The sequence below is a fragment of the Zonotrichia albicollis genome, chromosome 10, assembly GCF_047830755.1.
Source record: "Zonotrichia albicollis isolate bZonAlb1 chromosome 10, bZonAlb1.hap1, whole genome shotgun sequence".
In the NCBI taxonomy this organism is placed as follows: Eukaryota; Metazoa; Chordata; class Aves; order Passeriformes; family Passerellidae; genus Zonotrichia; species Zonotrichia albicollis.
The window spans coordinates 33,015,633-33,034,708 of NC_133828.1; the positions used below are offsets into that span (position 1 = coordinate 33,015,633).

General features: G+C 41.6%; 1 protein-coding gene across 1 annotated transcript in view; it reads right to left on the reverse strand.

Moving 5' to 3' along the window:
* The window catches only part of GYPC (glycophorin C (Gerbich blood group)), a 32,561-nt gene extending 13,801 nt beyond the window's left edge, over positions 1-18,760 (reverse strand). The window contains exon 1 of the mRNA XM_005485185.3: positions 18,491-18,760. Coding sequence (XP_005485242.1) covers positions 18,491-18,524 — 34 coding nt within the window. The 5' untranslated portion in view covers positions 18,525-18,760. The remainder of the gene's footprint in view (positions 1-18,490) is intronic.
* Positions 18,761-19,076: the final 316 nt, after the last annotated feature.

The window sequence follows — 19,076 nt, forward strand, 5'->3', positions numbered from 1 at the left end:
TTGTCAAAAAAATAATCATATGATATCCCTTAATGATAAGAGGGAAAAGGAGAAAATATTAATGAAATTTGGGAAACTATTTTAGGTTAAAAATAATAAGGATATTTTAAAGGGAAAATATATTCTATATTTTGAAATTAAAAATACACATATCAAATTTAAAAAGAGGAAAAAAGTGTATTAGTTTATAATCATTATAAATTAAGGATTATATAAACTAAAAAAATACAGATTTTTTTAAACTAACTTTTCCATTTATCCACAAAAAGAACTGAAAAAGAACTGACGGTGCCCTCAAATTCCCCTTTCACAGTTTGAACCATGTACTGGTTTCTTTTTTTTTTTTTTTTTGGTTTGAAGTTACTGGAGACTTTAACTTCATTGCTCAGGGTCACTGAACCCTGAGAATTGCCACCAATTCTGATGGCAATTAAATCCATCTGGCAAGTGTATTTAATGGTCAATGCCTCCTTAGAAGTAATATAAATGTTGCAGTGACAAGTGCTTGCTGTGCTGCTATGGGAAAGCTGCTCAGTGTCTGAAGACCAAATGTTGCCTTTTTAACATACAAAGGTGCATGGAGTGTGAGAACCTAGAGGAAGATCCAATCTATTGAAAAAATGCTACATGTGGCTATCTGGAAGTTGTGTTCTGTTTTGTCTGTTTCATATGTATAGTTACATCACTGCAAAATTTTCTTACTCGTCCATGAAAATAAGTTGATGTAACCAGGCCATCATTTACATTTTTCCTCTACAGCTGTCACAGCCAGCCCATATACAACATCTTCCCGGGGAAGATAAATTGACCAGGAATTGTTTCATTGAGAAAGGAGTGACAAATGGAGTATGAATCAATCTGTCTCATACAGTCCATGATCAGGACATTTTCCTGCCTTTCTCCTCCTCCCACCTTTTCCCTCTTCATTAGGGCAGAGTACTCCTTTTGAGGCTTTATAAATGAGAGGGTTTTGAAAGAAACACTAAATATCCAGTGAACTGGATGATTCTTGCTAATTTCTGCCTGACTTTCCCCCAAAGTCAACAATTTTAAGTTCTACTCATTTTTGTTGAACCAAAATGGGAACAAACCAGCCATGTGCTCCTTCACTGAGGTCAAAGCTGAAAAGACAGGAGTTGCTGGCTTAACTGATTAATCATTGCAAATTTGCAGATGACCATAGGTAATCCATGCAGCTGACCACAGACATAGTGAAAGCCCATCTCATGACCAGCAGCTGATAATTATCTTATAATTCTCAATAAACAGTTCATGAAAACAGCATATTCCACTGATCTAAACTTTTAATGTTAAAAACATAAGCATAAAAATTTGAGTCAGAACCTTTTAGTGAACAGTCAGAGGCCAAGAGATCTTGGAGTAGGTGATTATTCTTCCCAGTCCCTTGTGTAAGTGGTTACATGAAGCAGTAAGACAACTTAACTGCTAAACTGCTTGTAATTATTTACCAAGACAAGCTTTTAATTTGTACCTAACAGGTCTAGCAGCCTCAGACCAGACTCTCAAGCCTTTTGATTGTTTCTTAAGAGGATAAGGTGATCTCTGTTTCTTAATGTTGTTGTGCTTGATTTTATGATCAAAATAACTTCTAAAGATTAGGTTTTGGTTTACATTTGAAATATACCCTCTTTTATGGACATGGCACTAAGCATTTATGGATTTGGCATGAACACAAACATTAGTTAAAATTAGTCCCCCTAACAAAGACAGTCAGAACCACTTGCTAGAATTTGAAACATTTTCATCAAATACATTCAACAGCATTTTTGCACTGATTTTCTCTGTTCCCGCTATATGCCTGACTGTCCTTTTATCCTTCACAAATTTTGACTCCATTATTCAACTCCAACTGTTTTTAAAGGAAAAGCAGGCAAAGATAAGGACTGCTTCAATTTTCATGAAAACTGCAGACTGGAGAGAAAAGGGAGACCAGAGTGGCCCAGCAGTAAAGGAAAGGCAGCGAGGACTCAGCATTTTTAAGCTCTGTTTAGCAGCAGTCAGTAGTGCAGTAACCCATGGGGAGCTGCTGAGGGAGGGAGCCTCTGTATGCTGGGGGTGGGATTTAGGGGGCATAGATCCAAAAGCAAGAGTGCTCCACTGACTCTGCTGCTGTCAGAAAACTAATTTTAATAAACAGAGACATGCTGAGATAGAAACACAGCCATTATTGTATTGAGGCTGATAAATGCCTATTTCTCATTGAGATGAAAAAGCTTGACCTTGTGCTTAAACTAGAGGTGATATGATCAAGCTACACATAATGGCACCTAGAAACCACCTGGAAACTGGTGAAAGCCTGATAATACTGTAAAGAGTTCAAAGAATGTAGTACCAGGCTCCTATCCTCAGAAAAGTATCATGATTTTCCCAACATGGGCAGGTTTCTTCATTTATGCTCATTCCCACTGTCAATATTTTGTAGCAAAGCAGTCCAACAGGTGATAATGCTTGGAAATGGGGGTTCTCTGTGCTCTGTCCCCTGGCTTATTTGATATGAATTGTATTCAGCTCCATCCAGCTCATACACCAGTGCTTGCCTAAGGCTGTCTAGTGTGCATTACAAGTGGAAATGTCAGGTTGTTTAGCATATGTTCTTCAGGGACACAGAGATCTTTCCTGGAGCACAGATGAGATTAATATTATTAATGGAGATATCTGTAGTGGAAACAATCTTCCAAATGCTTTGAATATTGAGCATATTAAACAAAGAAAATAAAACATATTGAAACACCTTACAAACTTGCAAGGCAAATAGTAGCTCAGGGCAACGATATTTCTTATTGCCCAAGGTTTCTTCAATGAATATGGAGATTTCTTCTGCATATTTGCTCTAAAGACAAAGCCCACATTATTATCTGAAAAGCATTTACGTATCAGTTCAAGCTGTCTGAGCAGAGTTGAGGAATTTCAGCAAACCTTCTTTACCATCTATCATTCATCTGAGCTATTCTAGACAAATTGTGCAATAATTGTTGGGGGAAAAAGGAAAAAGGATCATTTGTGTATTATTTTTGGACAACTGTCTGGAATTATTTGGAAAATAGGAAAATAGCATATTGAACAGATTAACAGAGCTAAGCATGAAAAGACCTGCACTGAAGCCATACACTCGATGTTGCTCAGCACAGATTTACATTGTGAAGTTCATTAACAGTTTATTACTAATGTCAAGGACCATGTAAGTGGGAGGCTAATAACCATCCTGATGAGATGTTTGACTGCTGGAAGGAGTCTGTGTGAGCTCAGCTGTCTCCACAGGTGCTGCAGAAGGACACTGATAGGCAGCTGGTCGAGATGATAGCTGTGTGTCTCTTCCAGCTGGAGCTATTCTGTCCCGTCCTGTTCTGACATGCCTTCTTGCAAGATCTATTCAGCCTCCACACAGCGTGGTGAATCCTGGAGTATGGTGTGGGAATTTCCTTCCCATCAACCAATAAGCAAACTTAGAATAGCTTAAAGAAGCCTGGATTTCTAGAGTCTATAATTAGGGAAAATAAATCCCAAACATTATTGTTAACACCTCTTAATCATCCCTCTCCAAAGCTTGTGCTGAGGGCTTAACCTTGCTGTGAGCAAGTGAGACCCATTTTTTTTGCAGAGCTTTCCACATGTCCTGGTCAGAAGGGCCTGATATCTCCTGTAGGTGCTTAAATGGGGTCTCACCCTCTGTGTTTTGCCTGTAAAGTTGGAGTCATGTTTATGGAAGGAAACTAATCATGCCAAAACTTGACGCTGCTACATTCTTAAGTAGAAAAGAACTTCATTTAATTTAATCCCCCAATAAGGAGTGTTTTTTACTGTCCACTTGAATGGCTCTCTGTAGACAGTGTTGACTTTCATGCAACATGGAAAATTACATTAATTTCCAAGGCTCTTGTTTCTGTTTCAAATCTGGTTGAGACTAGTCAGTGGACCCAAAAGTTCCTGATGAGAACTGGCACATGGATGAGCAGATGATTAGGCAGACAGATAGGCAGCAGGAACACATAAGACTCATTTCATTAGGAAACTGGACTGAAAACAGAAGTAGCAGTGGGTACTTGGATAATATTCATATTCTGGTCACCAATTTAAAAAATGCCATGTTTTTGAAATAATTTCAAAGCTTGTAGATGACATTCTTAGTAGTTTAAATAGCAAGGGGAAAAACAAAGGAACATTGCTGAGACTTTTTTCCAGCTCCTTTTTTTTTTTTTTTTTGGTCAGAATGCTACATTTTCATGGTTTGGACTGCATTTTAAGCCTTTAAAGCCAAATTCAGCTTGGACAGCCCTGGAAATTTCAATAGAGGATTAATGTGTGTCATTAAGCAAAGAAATATGGTCTAGTAGTTTTCAACAGCAACAAATGCTTGCTATGGTACTTCTCTGATCAACATATTTTTCATTTACTGTAAAGCCTTTGGGCTGCTCCAAGTGTATGAAATATCCATGGAGGAAAGCTGACAGTGAATTGGGATTTGAGCCGGCCACTACATTCCTGCAGCAAAGGGCAGTCTTGTTCCTAAACATTTTCCTTCCAAGCAGAAAACCAGCTCATCAAAATGAAAGCTCCTTCCGCATTTAATATTATTTATTTATATTTATTGTTTATTTAGAAGGTTATTTGCTTATTCGCAAATTGACCCAAGTCAATCTGTAGTCTGACTGTCATTAACAGGGAGAGGTTTGCAAGGTGCAGACAGAGAGGGCAAAAAGCAGGAATGCTCTTTTGAGTGCTTGAAGTACATCATAAATCTACCTGAAGGAAAAACAAGCCCCCCAGAAGAAAAGCATAAAGAGAAAAGCAGCTGGTTAAAGCTGGAGACTTCTTTTCTAGAGTGCTCTGAGCAGAGCAGAGAACTCTGGACATTCAGAGTCCAGCGACTCCTTTGAGCTACAGGAGCTCTAGAGGGCCATGGAAAGAGCTGGGCTTGGTATTTCCTGTGTAAGATTATATTGGAATGCACTGAGAAGTCAGGCCCCTCTCTCAGGTGTCAGATGGGGACCCAGGGCAGAGCTGTCACCCTGTGCCACCCTCCCTGCAGAGGTGCTGCTGCTCCTCAGCTGCACCAGCAGCCGTGGGGCTCCGTGGCCAAGCACCAGCAGCACTCACTGCTGGCCCTGCTGGCCCAAAGCAGGGCACGTTCCCAGCACACCAAGGGAAACACCGAGTGGTTCACACCCAAGGTGGGATTTGCAAGAGCTCTCGCTGCTAAACTGCTTCTGCTTTCTTTGAAATCGGTTCTCTCACACATTCCACCTGCTCAGTTGGGCCGACGGTGAAAGTTTTGAAAACTCCATTTTATGAGTGTGAGAAACACGACAGAATCAAGCCAGAAACATAATATGTAGCCTCTTTACACCTTCTCTGCTTTCCAATTTCCTAGTTTAATTCACCAGTTGATGCTGCCTAACAGGTTGCAGAAGTCTGCCTTCTCAAGCAGTCATGAGACAGCCTGAAAATTTCTCAAAGCTCTTTTATAATATATCAAAACTATTTACCACTGCCTCCAGAGAAGTATGCTTTGGAACAGTCTCATAAGGTCAAGTTATCCCACTGAAACACCTATTACTATAAAGAGAATGAAAAGAAAAAAATAAAGAAAAATGAACAAGCCAACAGCAGCAGCACAGCCCTGGAAAATATGAAGTCATAAGTAGAGTTCAGCCAGAGCAGACTCCCATTAAATTTTGTTTAAGAGCCAAGTTCCACCCTGAGATATGTGTGAGCTGCAATTTATTTCAGGGGGAGCTGTGCTGTACTTCAGGCCATGGCAGGGCTTGGACACAAGTATGTATCTGTTACAAGAGAGGAGTAAAGCCCACTTCCTTTTTGCATTTTTTTGGTTATGTCTTTATAGATCAAATAGAAAACTTAAAGGAGTGGATAAAACAGGCCTGAGGCCTCAGCTTTACAGGGCCTCTCTGTCAATTTTAATTCCTTCTTCCAAAAGACCTGAATGTCTGCCTCTCTAAAGCCACCTGGCTCCTTTCATGGGATGTGGTAGTTTTCCCTCTTCCCCTACAACACCCATGAGTGTTAAACCCACAAGCAGGAGCTCTAAGGATTGTCCTTTTAGCTTCTTTGCTCTTGAAAGTCCCTTTAGGAGACAGCCAGCAGGAAGGGCCCCCTAGGAGAAGCACATGCTCTATAAAGAAGGGTCATGCACAGCAGCCTGGCTTTAACTCTTTAAGACCTTACACTGGATATTTTTACCTGAGAAGGAGGAGGCCTGATTAATGAGGAGGGAAGAAGGGGTGGCAGAGATGTTCCCTTCCCTGGCTGCATTCCAAGACAAGGTCTAGGCTTACCACCACCTCTCTGTGCTGTGCTGGGTGCACAGCTGGCTTCAGACAAAAACCTTTATCATTGCTGGGTGGGCAGCTGCTGCACAGATGGAGGGGACAAAATGATAAAGTCATGGTCAAACAGCCCTGCAGGCACTGGAGTTGCCTGGGAGAACTGGACAGAGGAGTTCCCTGCTCCCTGCCACCAGCTGTGCATTCAGTAATGCTGAGCTTCAAAGGTTGAATTCTTTCAAGTCCAAGTTAAAAGATCTCGTTCAGGAAGAGCGGCAGACAAGGCTCAGTCCCGCCAAGTGCCAAGCCTGGATGTGAGCAGGAGGTTAAAGTACTTCATATGAGAAACACTGGTACATGCAAAAGCTTTTATACCCCAAGGCACCCATTTAAACACTGAATTACAAATTCTGGCTCAAAACTTTCCCATTCCTCAGATCCCTTGATGGTTGGCCTGTGCTTTAACTCTCCATTAAACATCTGCTACTGGCTCTAGTGGCTAAGACAGCCCATCAGCTCCATGCAATACTTCCATGGGCAGAGATTAAAAGGATTTTAAGTCCTGGTTAGTCAAGAAAAGCCAACACCATCAGGATCAAACTCACATTGGCCATCACTTGTCCTGGACTCTGTAGCAGATGGGAAGAGTTGTTCCCATTGTCCCTGGGAAAGGAAGTCTCATTTCCTTAATGCTGGTGTAACCTAGCAGCTGGTGAGGGCTAAGGGAGACACAGGCAGCTCTGGTAATGCCACAGCATCACTTCATTGTGCAGTGGCAGTGAAACAAAGGACAGGGAAAATTGGTACCAAATCCCATTAGCTAGAAGATGGATTGGGAATATCCCAGCAAGATTGGGGAATGGAAAAGACAGATGTGTGTGGCCCTGGGAGTCTGGAGAGACATATAACCCTCAGCCACAGCTGACATGCCATGCCTTTGTGCCTGTTAAGGGAAAGAGTTTGCATTTCTTGCTACATCTCCTCTCACCAAGGATATTTTCAGTGGAGGGGGGAGTGGGAGGAAATTATCCTCTAAGGGATATGGATGCCCATGTCCACAGACAGCAAGCTGGTGCCCTGAAGTGCCAAGTAGTGGAAAACAAAATCAATTGCAAAGCTGAACACCCACATTTATCCCTATTTCCCTGGCAAACTTCCCCTGGCCACCCACAAGTCCTGGACCTTGCTTTGTGCTGCAGGCAGCAGGACATGACTGGGCAGGGCAGGTCCCCAGCTTCTTCTCACGTGTGAGCTGTGAGGGAAAACACAGGGGTGGAAAAGGGCATGTGCTACCTGTTATGGTCTCCAAGTCTCTTTTTCTCATTCAATGAGGAAAATCTACCCTTTTCTTCTGGAATAAATCACAGACACAATCTTCAATTACAGAACATGCGCTTTTCCCCCTCCCACATCTCCCCCCAGTGACTGCTGCAGTTTCATATCTGACAAAAATAGCCATCCAGCCCTCCAAAGCTTGTATTTCTCCCTGTGGCCATCTTCAGCAGCTGGCAGCTCTGCAAGGCCCTGGGGCTGCACCACGACTGAGGCGGGGGAAGATTCAGCCAGAGATTTGGTACTCAGGTCACTTAAAAACAGCACAGTAACAGCAGCATGGAAGTTATACTGCTGTCTGTTCTGCTGCTGGACTCTGGAGAAAACAGGACACAGGATGTGCTTCCTGTGTGGGGAAGGCTTGTGGCAGCCTGGGAAAGAAGGCATGACCTTTTCCTTAAAGGAAATGCAATTTGTGGAGAGGGAGGAAAAGTCCAGGCTGCATTTTTTTTCTTAAAAGCAGTGTCATGCAGCTGTACCTCATCTCACTTTCTCCCCTGTGTTTAAAGCTGATCTTTATTTATTAAGCAGTGCCACATTTTTTAAAGAGTTTCACACCTCTCTGCCAGCCCATTGTTGCTCCAGTCAGTCATGAACCTTCTGACAGAAATCAGAGGCTGTCACAATGAAAGGTTTCATTCATTGCAAGCAAAGGAAGCCAGAGGAATCTTCGAGAGCAGAAGGGCTCAGCTCATGCTCAGCTTCCAGCTCACAAATGGTTATGTCCCCAGGATGCTGAGATTAAGCATCTCACACAGAACGTGGGAGGAGGAAGAAGAGTCTTTGTCTGAGATTCACAGGTTTTAATGGATTCCAGAAGGGAAATCCTTTACCAAGGAGCAACAGCAAAGTTCAGAGAAATGTAAAAGCATTTATCTCCCCAGTTGTGTTCCTGCCTGCCAAAAGCAGGAAGGGTGATTTACTCCTCCTTGGCACAAAGAATCCCTTATGGACCATTAATCCACAGGGGGAATGAGCTCAGGAGCTGCAGACATCTTTTCTTAATGTGCAAGAACCTTGAATCAGCGGGAAGTTTTCTTTGGGAGCATACAGGATCAGTTCATCTTTATTTGCTCCCCACTACCCCCAGTCTTCAATAGCATTTCCTACAAGAGCTCTAGTTACCATTCATAAATCACTTTGCCTTCAATAAAATCTGTGGTGATAGTAGACGAGGCTGCTGTGAGCTAAACCAAGGCATTTGAAGCAGAGTAGTATTAAAAAATTAGGATCTGAAATCAGCAAATTCTGATAGAAAGTCCAATAAAATTAATATGAGCAATGTCAAATTCCGGGGTACAAGTATCTCAACAACAGATTTCAGCACTGCAATGGCAGCTTGCAGTAAGAAAGGGATGCCCAAGAAACACCAGAAACTGGAAGGACACAGAAATAGTTGGGTATTTGTTTACAGGCCAGGACATCAAGTGATCTCAGGTGATGAAGTTTTCAACATACAGCTAGAGTTGTACAGAAAACATGCACAAAAACCTATGGTAGGAAAAGGGTTAGATCTGGTGGACACCACTTGTTAATATTTTCTCATTTCTTTAGGGGTAATGAAAAGAACAATAGTCTCATTTTGTCTCACTTCGACTCTGTGAAAGCACCTGAAAATATTTATATAATGTCTCAGTGCTAAGTGAGGAACATTATAGACTGTGCTTCTCTCTATATATTCACAATATGCAAACATTTACAATATGCCACTGTTCTGTGGTGGATGGCATTTTATATTTTTTACCCCAGCAAAAAAGAAGTGCAGCAGGGAATTACATTTCTGTATTCAAATCCCTCAAGCAGCACTCCATACTTAGATTTGCCAGGTTCCACATAAGTCTGGTAAATACACATCCTTGTTACTGTAAATGACTTACAAGATCAGAAATGTGGCTGAAAGGGAAAACCCAAAGCTGGCTGGTGTCCTTGGGTTTTATGCTCTCGTGTGTGTCTGCATGTGCACACAGCATCCTTTATTTTGGCTCTATGTCACACAGTTAGGCTTTGACAAATTGAAAAGTATTAAGATTAGAACAATCATGTTTACAGGTATTACCACCTGCTACTTCATTTCTTCCATGGTGCTTAAATGTTCAGGCATGTGGCTTTGAAACACGGTACTTTTAATGCACTTAAAAACCCTGCTGGATTTCTGCTCTCTTTGATCTCCACAGTCTAGAGACTATCTCAGAGAATACAAATAAATGTGTTCAGGGGAAAAATATTTTCAAGGAGAAACCCCTAAATCCTTCCAGCTTGATATGCATTACCAGTTGATGTCATACCTAAGGTTGTTTTTTGCATTTTATCTTCATGCTTCAGGAGGCTGAAATCTCTATCCAGAATCAGCAGCTTGATGAGGTAACTTGAGAAGACAGATGTGGTCAGCACCACACAAGCACTGAAGTGTCAAATAATTATTTGGTGATTCTTGTTTAGAAAGGAGATGGAGGGAGAGATCATTCTGCCCTGAGAAATTTACAGACTGAACAAAGTAAAAAGAATACACTTTTGCAATGAAGAATATTGTATTTTGTCAAGAAGAAATGGGAAGGATGTGAGTGGAAAGCTTGCTATTAATCATGAGTTGGAAGACAACATTAACTGGAGAGCTGGAGACAGAGGAAAGACTCAGATAACCAATGGTATGAAAAAACCAGCTTATTTTGGGGGCTGCACAATATCAGCTTTTCCATCTCTCACCATGCCAAGTCACCATGTGGTAATAGCTTGGATTTGTAGTAATTTCAAATTGTCACCTGTACAGCAAGTACAAATGAGATCTGACTTCTTGGGTCAGGGTGTGGGATGGTTGACTTGGGAAGAGGTGTTGTGAGGAACCAGATCCATTCACTATAGAAAAGATAAGATAGAAGGGTATTTTCCCCTTTTCAAAGGATGTTCGTGGGTCCAGTCACTACCTATTGCCTGAGCTGTAGGTATGATGAGTAGAGAGCTCTTAGTGGGAGATGGTAAAGTGCCACAGGCAATCAGCAAGGTGTCAAAAAATTAATTTCTTCACATTAGGTGGACACAGTCATCACGAGAAGGACCAGCCTCTGAATCATAATATCATGAAATGGGCTGGGTTGGAAGGGGCCTTAAAGAGCATCTGTTTCTAACCACACCCCCATGGTCAGCTTCATCTTGCTCAAAGTCCCAGCCAGCCTGGCCCTCTTCTCCCTGACCTGGTGGTGTTCTTCCTGGCTTTGGTGATGTTAGCAGAAGTTGCTCACTCCACTCCTCTTCATGACTGGAGCAGGGATAGGTTGAGGAAAAGTGACAGTGTTCAGAGCACACTGAGTGGTTTTGCAAAAGAGTGAAAAACCCTTTTTTTTCCAAAGCAAAGAGGAAGCTGGGACTTGGTTCCCAACTGCAGATTTGTTTCCTGGTGTACTCAACATGTCATGCAGGGTTTTCTGTAGAGAGAGATACAGCCTAATTTTGTGTATAGCCCCTCTTTCCACCAAGGGCTTAATTGCCATTAGTAACTGGTAGCATAGCTTCTTTAAACCAAAAAAAAAGGTCCTTATGAGTTCAGTGTGGGGAAATTTTTATGCAATAGAGTCCAAAAATCAAGGGCCATTGACATAATTACGGAAATTCAAGAAAGATAGACAATAATAATCTCTCCCAATCATGCGATTCAGAATGTAAAAAGCATGTCTCAGTTGTGAATAAAAATTGCTATGTGATGACAGGAAAGATCTGGAGAGGGAGTGTGTTGTTTCATAGCAAGCTGTGAAGATGAGAGAGAAAAGAGAAAACAGAGAAGACAGTGGAAGAGAGGGCAACTCCCAAAGGAAACAAAGCCTCAGCCCAGATGGTGACAGGGAAAGATCTATGTTTTCCTGACCTGTTCTTTTCTTCCTTCCCTCTGGCAGCACTGTGGAAGGTCCTTGAGAGAAGGGAGGAAATGGCATTGAACAGCTGGGACCTGTGTGTCTGTTGTATGTTCAGAGACGGCCATTTACTTGTGGGCTAAGAAAGGGACAGACAGGTAGGATTAGGAGGTGCAGAGGGTATCTGAACTAGACAACATGAGAGAGCAGCTGTGAGAGAGGCCACAGATACATCAAGGATTTAATTTCCTGCTTGCTTTGTTGGATGGGACTGGGAGCGTGCTCATTACACTGGCATGAACCATTGACAGTTAGAAGAGCAATCTCAGCTAGCTCATGAGTGCTGGTTTTAAAGTTTCGGGAAATAAAAGACTAGACTATTTAATAATAAATTGGTAAATTTCTAGCCCTAATACATGCTAAGAAAATCCTGAAAGCAGAATTCAACAATATATTCTAGAAGACAGAAATAAAATATTAAAATCCACAATGTCATTTTAAACATCAGGATTTTTGAAAATGTATACAAGTTTCCTGAACTCTAGGATGACTACATTTTATGGTAACTCTTCACCATCCACTAGAAATATTTTTTTCCTTTACTCATTCAGACAGATAACTCTTTAATCACTTGTGTTTAAGTGATTTGTGGTCTATTTGTCTCACCTAAGGATTATTTGGTTTATCTAAAGTCAGCCATGAAGACCTGCTTTTTCATCCCTTCTTAAGTGACTGAAATTTTTTAAACATCCAATTAGCAGACAAGAGGTATCTTACTTTTGTCTTGGTAAGAACACTTTTCAAAGAAAACAAGATGAACCACAGAGAAGTTTGCCTACAAAAAAACAGTTAAACTGGGATAACAATTCTGTAAAATCTCTTCCAGCATAAATTAATTTTCTCAACTGTTTGAGGGGGTTCATAGAATTATGTAATAGGATTGAATTGATTCTTGAATAAGTATTTTGTTTCTGAAGGAAGGTAGTTTTTCTAAAGAATAGCTTTAATTTTGGTATGAATATAGTAATATGATCAGCATTTCTAGAAAACTGTCCTAAAGATGCACCTACCAAATTCTCCCAGCACAGATGAGCTAGAAGAGAAATATAAACCTGAACAAATAAAGCCATATAAGTAGTGGAAAGGATGGTGGGTATAAATACATGTCTTTGTATATACATGCATACAGATATAAGGTATATTGTATATACACACATTCTGTGTGTGTATATATGTGTGAACAGAACTCAAACTTGTTTTTTAGGTCTGATGTTACTGAAAGAGTCTCTGCTCACAACTATAAAGACCAGCACATATGTAATGATTTGATGTCTGATCCTGTATGGCTGTGAACTAGTCACACATGTCCTGTATAATGTGGACTGTCTCATAAAACTAGGTATTTTAAACATGTAGTCCCCAGTAAAATAGGCATTTATCACTCACAATAACAAAGAACTGTCTCAGGGTGTGTTCAAATGCCCCCCTGCAACTTACTGATAAAAAGCTTAACTCAGTTCCAGGGCTTATCTGGAGAAAAAAGAGGTAGAGACCCTCATGAAATAACTGAATTCTCTTTTCCCTCTTAAGATGAAAAAGAGAGGCAGAGGAAAGGAAAGAAAAATCACTTTAAAACTCTAATGCAGCAGAACAAGTTTAACCCATTGAGATTTTTAGTGAAGTTTTCTGCTTCATCAGGAAGAACCCTGTGGTGAAACATATGTCAGAAGAGAAGGAGATATGAGAAACTGGCATCCTTTGCATATGAGATGATTAATTAAGAGGAAAATCACTCAGCCAGCTGTCTCATTGGTGAAACTACATGTGCAAGGTACATCTGCAATAAGGGATCAGTTTAGCACAGACAGTGCATTTGATTTCCATGCTAACATAGCAGAGATCTGGTGTGAATTAGATTGTGCTGACTCTTCAAGAAACAGAGGAGTCCAGATCTTATTTCAGCATGAAATTATGAGCTGCATGTCTGTCTGTTGTTGTAGCATTGCAGTGTTGGTACTTGATGCAGTTATCAGTTACACATAAATTACCCAGACAAGAGAAGCTTTTCCTCCATTTGTGTTCACAAATTGCTGGCAAACAAGGCCTGATTTCTCCAAGTGACTCTTTTCTCCATTCTCCAAGTAGTTTTTCAGAATGCTTAGCAGCTGGTGAATTTTTCATCGACTCATTATTGGGGTAATGCTGTCAAATTCATCTGACTTAGAAAATTAAGGAAGTAAAACACAATTGTCTGCTGCCCGAATACTTGCCCTCCTAAGGTGTTTCTATATTCTTGTCACATTTGGGTTTTTCATGCATTTTCTACCACAACTTGTATGTGAAACAAAAAATTGTAAACAAACTTCCCACTCATGTCAAACGCTGTTTTAGAAGTTTTTTGATCTTTCTGTGGGAAACAAGCAGGCCAGTTGCTAAATAACTTCTGAGCTATGGTTTTTTTCCTGAGCATGCATTACAGAATTAGGCATTGGGAAGCAAAGTGCTGTTGCACCAGTGATTCTGCTGGAACCAAACCAACTCCTTCCTCCCCAGCTCTTCCCAGCGAAAAGCTGCCTCACCAGCAGGGTCCATGGAGAGCAGTCATTTCTCTTCTCCCACCTGTAATCTCTCCCCTTTACCAGCCTTTTGAAGAAGAGGTGCCTGTACAGCACCTAGCACAATCAGATCCCTCTCTTGGCTTGGATTTCTCTACGCTATAGGAATACTGATCCCTCCCCAACAATAGAGGCAGGCACTGCACAGAGCACACACACAAACAGACTTTCATTAGACAATGCAGTTCTGAAAGCCTGTTTTACAAAAGACTTTGCTGATTGGACTCAGTCATTTGAACAGCTATGCATACAGGGTATATTACACAAGAGCCCAGAAAGAAAGGTGCAGCAGTAGCAGCAATGAGATGCAGACACTGCATAATTCTATAATATTAACAGGCTTAAGCACACAACTAGCCACAACCTGAATCTTTAACATCTACTTTAACATCTACTGTGGGTTTTTTTTTTTTTTTTTAAATGATGCCCAGCAATGCTGAAATGGTGTATTTTAAACCAGCAGACTCCTATTTGGGTCGACATCCTCCCTATTCTCTCCAGCTCAGCGGTTTGCCAACATTTCTGCTGTTAATTACTGAAATTTTAGGTGCATTCTGAGCCTTTCAATTCCCAGACTTTCACATAAATATGTCACACAATGAGGGTGTCACGAGAGCCCTGGGGTATAAAGCCAAATTTTCCAATTCATATGCACAGTGGTGGGAAACAAACATACAAGCAGAGGCATTCAATTTACATCAATGCTGGTAGGATATGTTTTGAGATTTCTGTGCTAAAAATGAGAGGTTACTATAATCTGTAGGTTTCCTTGTGTATAAATGCTCAGAGGTTTACCAGTGAAGACCAGATTTTCATAATCAATAGCCCCTGTTTTTGTTTATCACTTACTGTCACAGGCAAGCACTTCTGTTGATTAAGGAGAATGAAATCACATATATTGCCAAGGTGTGAATAACACAATTAAAAACCTGAAGGGTTCATTCAAGGCTTTTCACAAGCCCTATGTGAAAGGCAAGAGGTATTGCTCCAGGAACATACAAAAGAACAAGTTTGCAGCCCCAAAATAGATCTCATTATAGGCTGAAGGTGTGGCAAGGCTGTTCTCTGAACCACACTCCCCATTCACATCATGAAGTCTCTGCCTTTATCTGAGGCCACCTTTGCAAGGTCTCAGCCTCTCTGAGGGGACAGATACATACATGACTCACTTTGCCAGAAGCTCTGACTGTCATTGGGACAGGTGGAGAAGCTTGGGCTGATGGAGCCAAGACCTCCTGCTTGTGGAACAGAGGCAGCACCAGACTCTGCTCCCCTGAGCAAGGCAGTGCCTGGGTTACTGCTGGAGGACAGCTGGCAATGCAGAGGGAGTGCATACAGCTCAAGGAGGCCTTGCTGCACCCTCTTCCTCATCTTCTTCCTCCCTCTGCAGCTGGAGCATGGCCTGAAGACCAGCCTTGCTTCTTGATTTCCTTTTGGGCCAATTCTTCTGCATTGCACACATCACACTGCTTCCTGTCCCCCCAGGAAGAGGAACTTATCTGTTGATGGGTGATGAGGAAGAAAAGCCTCCACAAACTGTTCTCCTAAACCACTAACTCCTTTGACAGCTGGCATTTGGAGTATAAGAGAGCCCATTCCCAGCCTGCTGGGTACAGATGAAATCCCATAAATTGCAGAACACCTTCTCCAAAGGGGTGAACACCTCTGACCCATGAAGATGGCTTTGCACAGATCACTGCCTGCCCAGGATGAACCTTTGACTTGGTGACGTTTATTGTCCTAATGCTTTACCTCATTCGAGCTGTCCCACTGCCTCAAAATAGGGTCACTGCAGTCTAACAGGAAGAGGGCAAAAGCTGCCAGCTGAACTGAGACTGCCAAACCTGTGGAGTTCCTCAGGTTTCATAGTTTAGTCAGACAGCTACTGCTTGTACATGTGAGCAGGAAGCAAATGCATCACAGAGTTACTGTCTCCCTCACCTCTGGTGTGGGTACAGAGCCCACTCAGATATCTGGGGGATATCTGAGCTGGGCATGGGAAGTGCCCAAGGTGAGATGTGGGGCATCCCCATATAGGGGCAGAATACATTTACAGACCCCACAGAGCTGAATATTTAAAATTTGAAACAGTGCATGCTCCCCCCTGGATTGACAGGATCATATGCATTTATAGCATGAATAAAATTCCTTATTAGCCATGGGTGAACACAAGGAGATGAGCAAAGAACATGAGCAATTAGGTAACTTAACACTGTTCAGTTTACATCACTTGGCAGCTGCTCTGTGGTCTCACCTGCAGGTATTCAGCGAAGAATTCATATGTTCAGAATATGTATCAAAAAGGTTTTGATTATTATTTTATGCATTTTCACACCCATCTCAAAGATTTTCACTGTGGCTATGAAGCAGATTTGTTTTCCCAATTATTCTGCTTCTCTGGCAAACATCTGCTGTCCATGCTGCGCAGCGCCTGTCAATACACTGAACTTTCAATTGTTTGTCTTGTTTCTTGCAAAATTAGCAGGAATTTTACTAGGAAATAAGACTCTTTTCCAAAAAACCTTCCCCCAAAACTTCAACCGTTATCAATGCACCAAACATGCATTATACAGAAATATGGTACTATCAGACTTCCCTTTAACTTTTGTTCCTAATCTATAAATTTTATCCGTATAATTAAAGAAAACAAAACCAAAACAACAAAACAAAACCAAAATACCCAACCAAGGACAATACATTATGACTATTTTTCAGCCAGAATACTCCTAGCTGGATTGCAAGCAATTTATTTTCATGGAGAGAGAATCATATGATCTTAAATTAGTTCAAGTTGAGAATTCCTGTCCACATTTTGGAAAAAAACCATGAAGAACCTGTTGCATCTTTCTTTTTTCATTATGAGCAGGCAAAAGGCCCCAGGGGGCACAGACTCCTCATCCAGTGTCCCCCCAGGGCCTTCTGTGGGGTCTGAACCTGGGTCTGCCAGAGAGCCTGTTTGTAATGTATTCAGAACTGCAGAGCTGGTCCTGGATGTGTCACTTGGCCAAGCCTGTCACTAAAATACAACACTGCATCTGGACCCTTGCTGATATTTCACAATACACAAGAAGAACCTCAGTGAGTCATGACCACCCTCCTGGACATGCTTGGAGAGCACCAATAGCAGTAATTTACACAAGCTGTGCCAAACCCCAGCTCTCAGAATGCTGAATTAGCCTGCCTGTATCTTTCCTAGCTATAACAGAAAACAAGCTGCAATAGACAGCAAGCTATAATATTCTAAACTACAGAATGAAGTAGAATAAAATATAAAGGTAACATCTAATCTTTCTTGTTGGTTAGGATCTGCAAAAAGGACTAAAGGGTAACTAGAAATTGCTGGTTGGGATTCCAGAGATTCTCCTTGCTGTGTCTTTTCTGCTGGATCAGCCTGCCTCATTCAAAGCTTGGGAAACACTGTCTACAGCCATACAGAACAAATACCCTTACAGCAGTATCTGGATCAAACCCTGAATTGCAGGCTGATCCCAGCAGAGCTGTCTGTGCTTTCTGCCTTCATTATTGATGCCATGGTATGATAAACAATTCTGCTATCGGCAGTTTATTTATTAAAAATAAAACAAACGTACTTTCTTGAATTAAAACAAGAAAGATCATACTAAAGCCACAAGGGGAAAAAAATTGCAGCACCAAAAACTCAAGAGTTTTTCGCAGCTTATCAAATCATAGTCCATCCCTTCCTTCACCTTTCTTTTTGATACTGTCCCAAAATGAACACTACCATAGTGCAGCCGAGGCTCTGTGCTGCCTTGACTGTGCGGGCCAAATCCTCTATTTTAAAATTTACTGAAATATGCAGAGTTACACAAACACAGGACTTGTCCTCCTGGACCCTCTCTTGCTGAAAAACCAATTTGCTTGTCCCTAAGCCTGCGTTTCTAAATTTCCAGGAGCAGAAACACATTGTGGCTTTAAATATAGACTGTCAGTTTGTGGCTTGGGTCTCATGTTACACACAGACAGCTTGAGACTCCAAACGCAGGCTGGGCAGCACCATTACTATCTTAGAAAAGCGTCAGCACGCTTTCAAAATGCTCTATAACTTCATTCCTGAAGGCGGGGGGAGGGAAAAACATTCAAATGAAACTTTTCTAAGCTGGGGTTTAGGCGGAAACGTTGCTAACTTTGCTTGGTCCTGTTCAGGAGCCAGAGTTTGCAGAGCCTGTTCCAGTCCTTCCCTCACACACGCGCACACACAAACACAAAGAATTAAGAAAGAAAACAGCTTCTTCGCAACTTTTTTTCCTTCAGGGTTAGTCTCAGGCATTCCTTATTTTTTGTTTTACCCCATACGAAACGCATTAGGCAATCTGTTCCTTAAGCGGCAGCTGATAAATCCACTCTTATAGTAAGGGGGGAGGGGGGTAAGGGTACTCACGTGGTTGAGATGTCGCATTGTTTGGGGAACTCATAATTTACGCCTTTGAAAAATGCCTTATTTGTGTTGACAGCCTGTCTTCCCTGCTCAGAACTGACGGCGGGATTGAACAGAACAGCTGGAAGAACCCAGGAAAATGCTCCTCTTGTTCGGGCTCTCCTTGCCTGGCTCCTGACCCCTTTGCAACTGGAAAAGGAAACAGCACATGTGTCATTCTCTTTTGCCTGTGTAGCTCACATGAGCGGGGAGGGGCACCCATTTGCAGATAGCAGTAACTGTATTCAAGTTTTGCAAGTTGGATGTATTCCACCCCTCTGCTTTTATTAGCCAGCAACCAGTGGAAAGAAAATGCTCTTTTCATTCTTAGCCAAATCTAGACACACCTATTAAATCCACTTCCCAAACCCCTATCCACTGCTGTTGATGTTATTTCTTTTAAGTGCAAAACTTTCTGCTGAGTCCTTTTCCTAAAATGTCTACCGTTAGTGGGTAAGATTGAAAGTAGGACTTTCAATTTTTGTTGCTCATCATCCCTCTTAACCCTCACAGTCTGACTGATTCTGTCCTTTTAACAGGTGAAAATTGA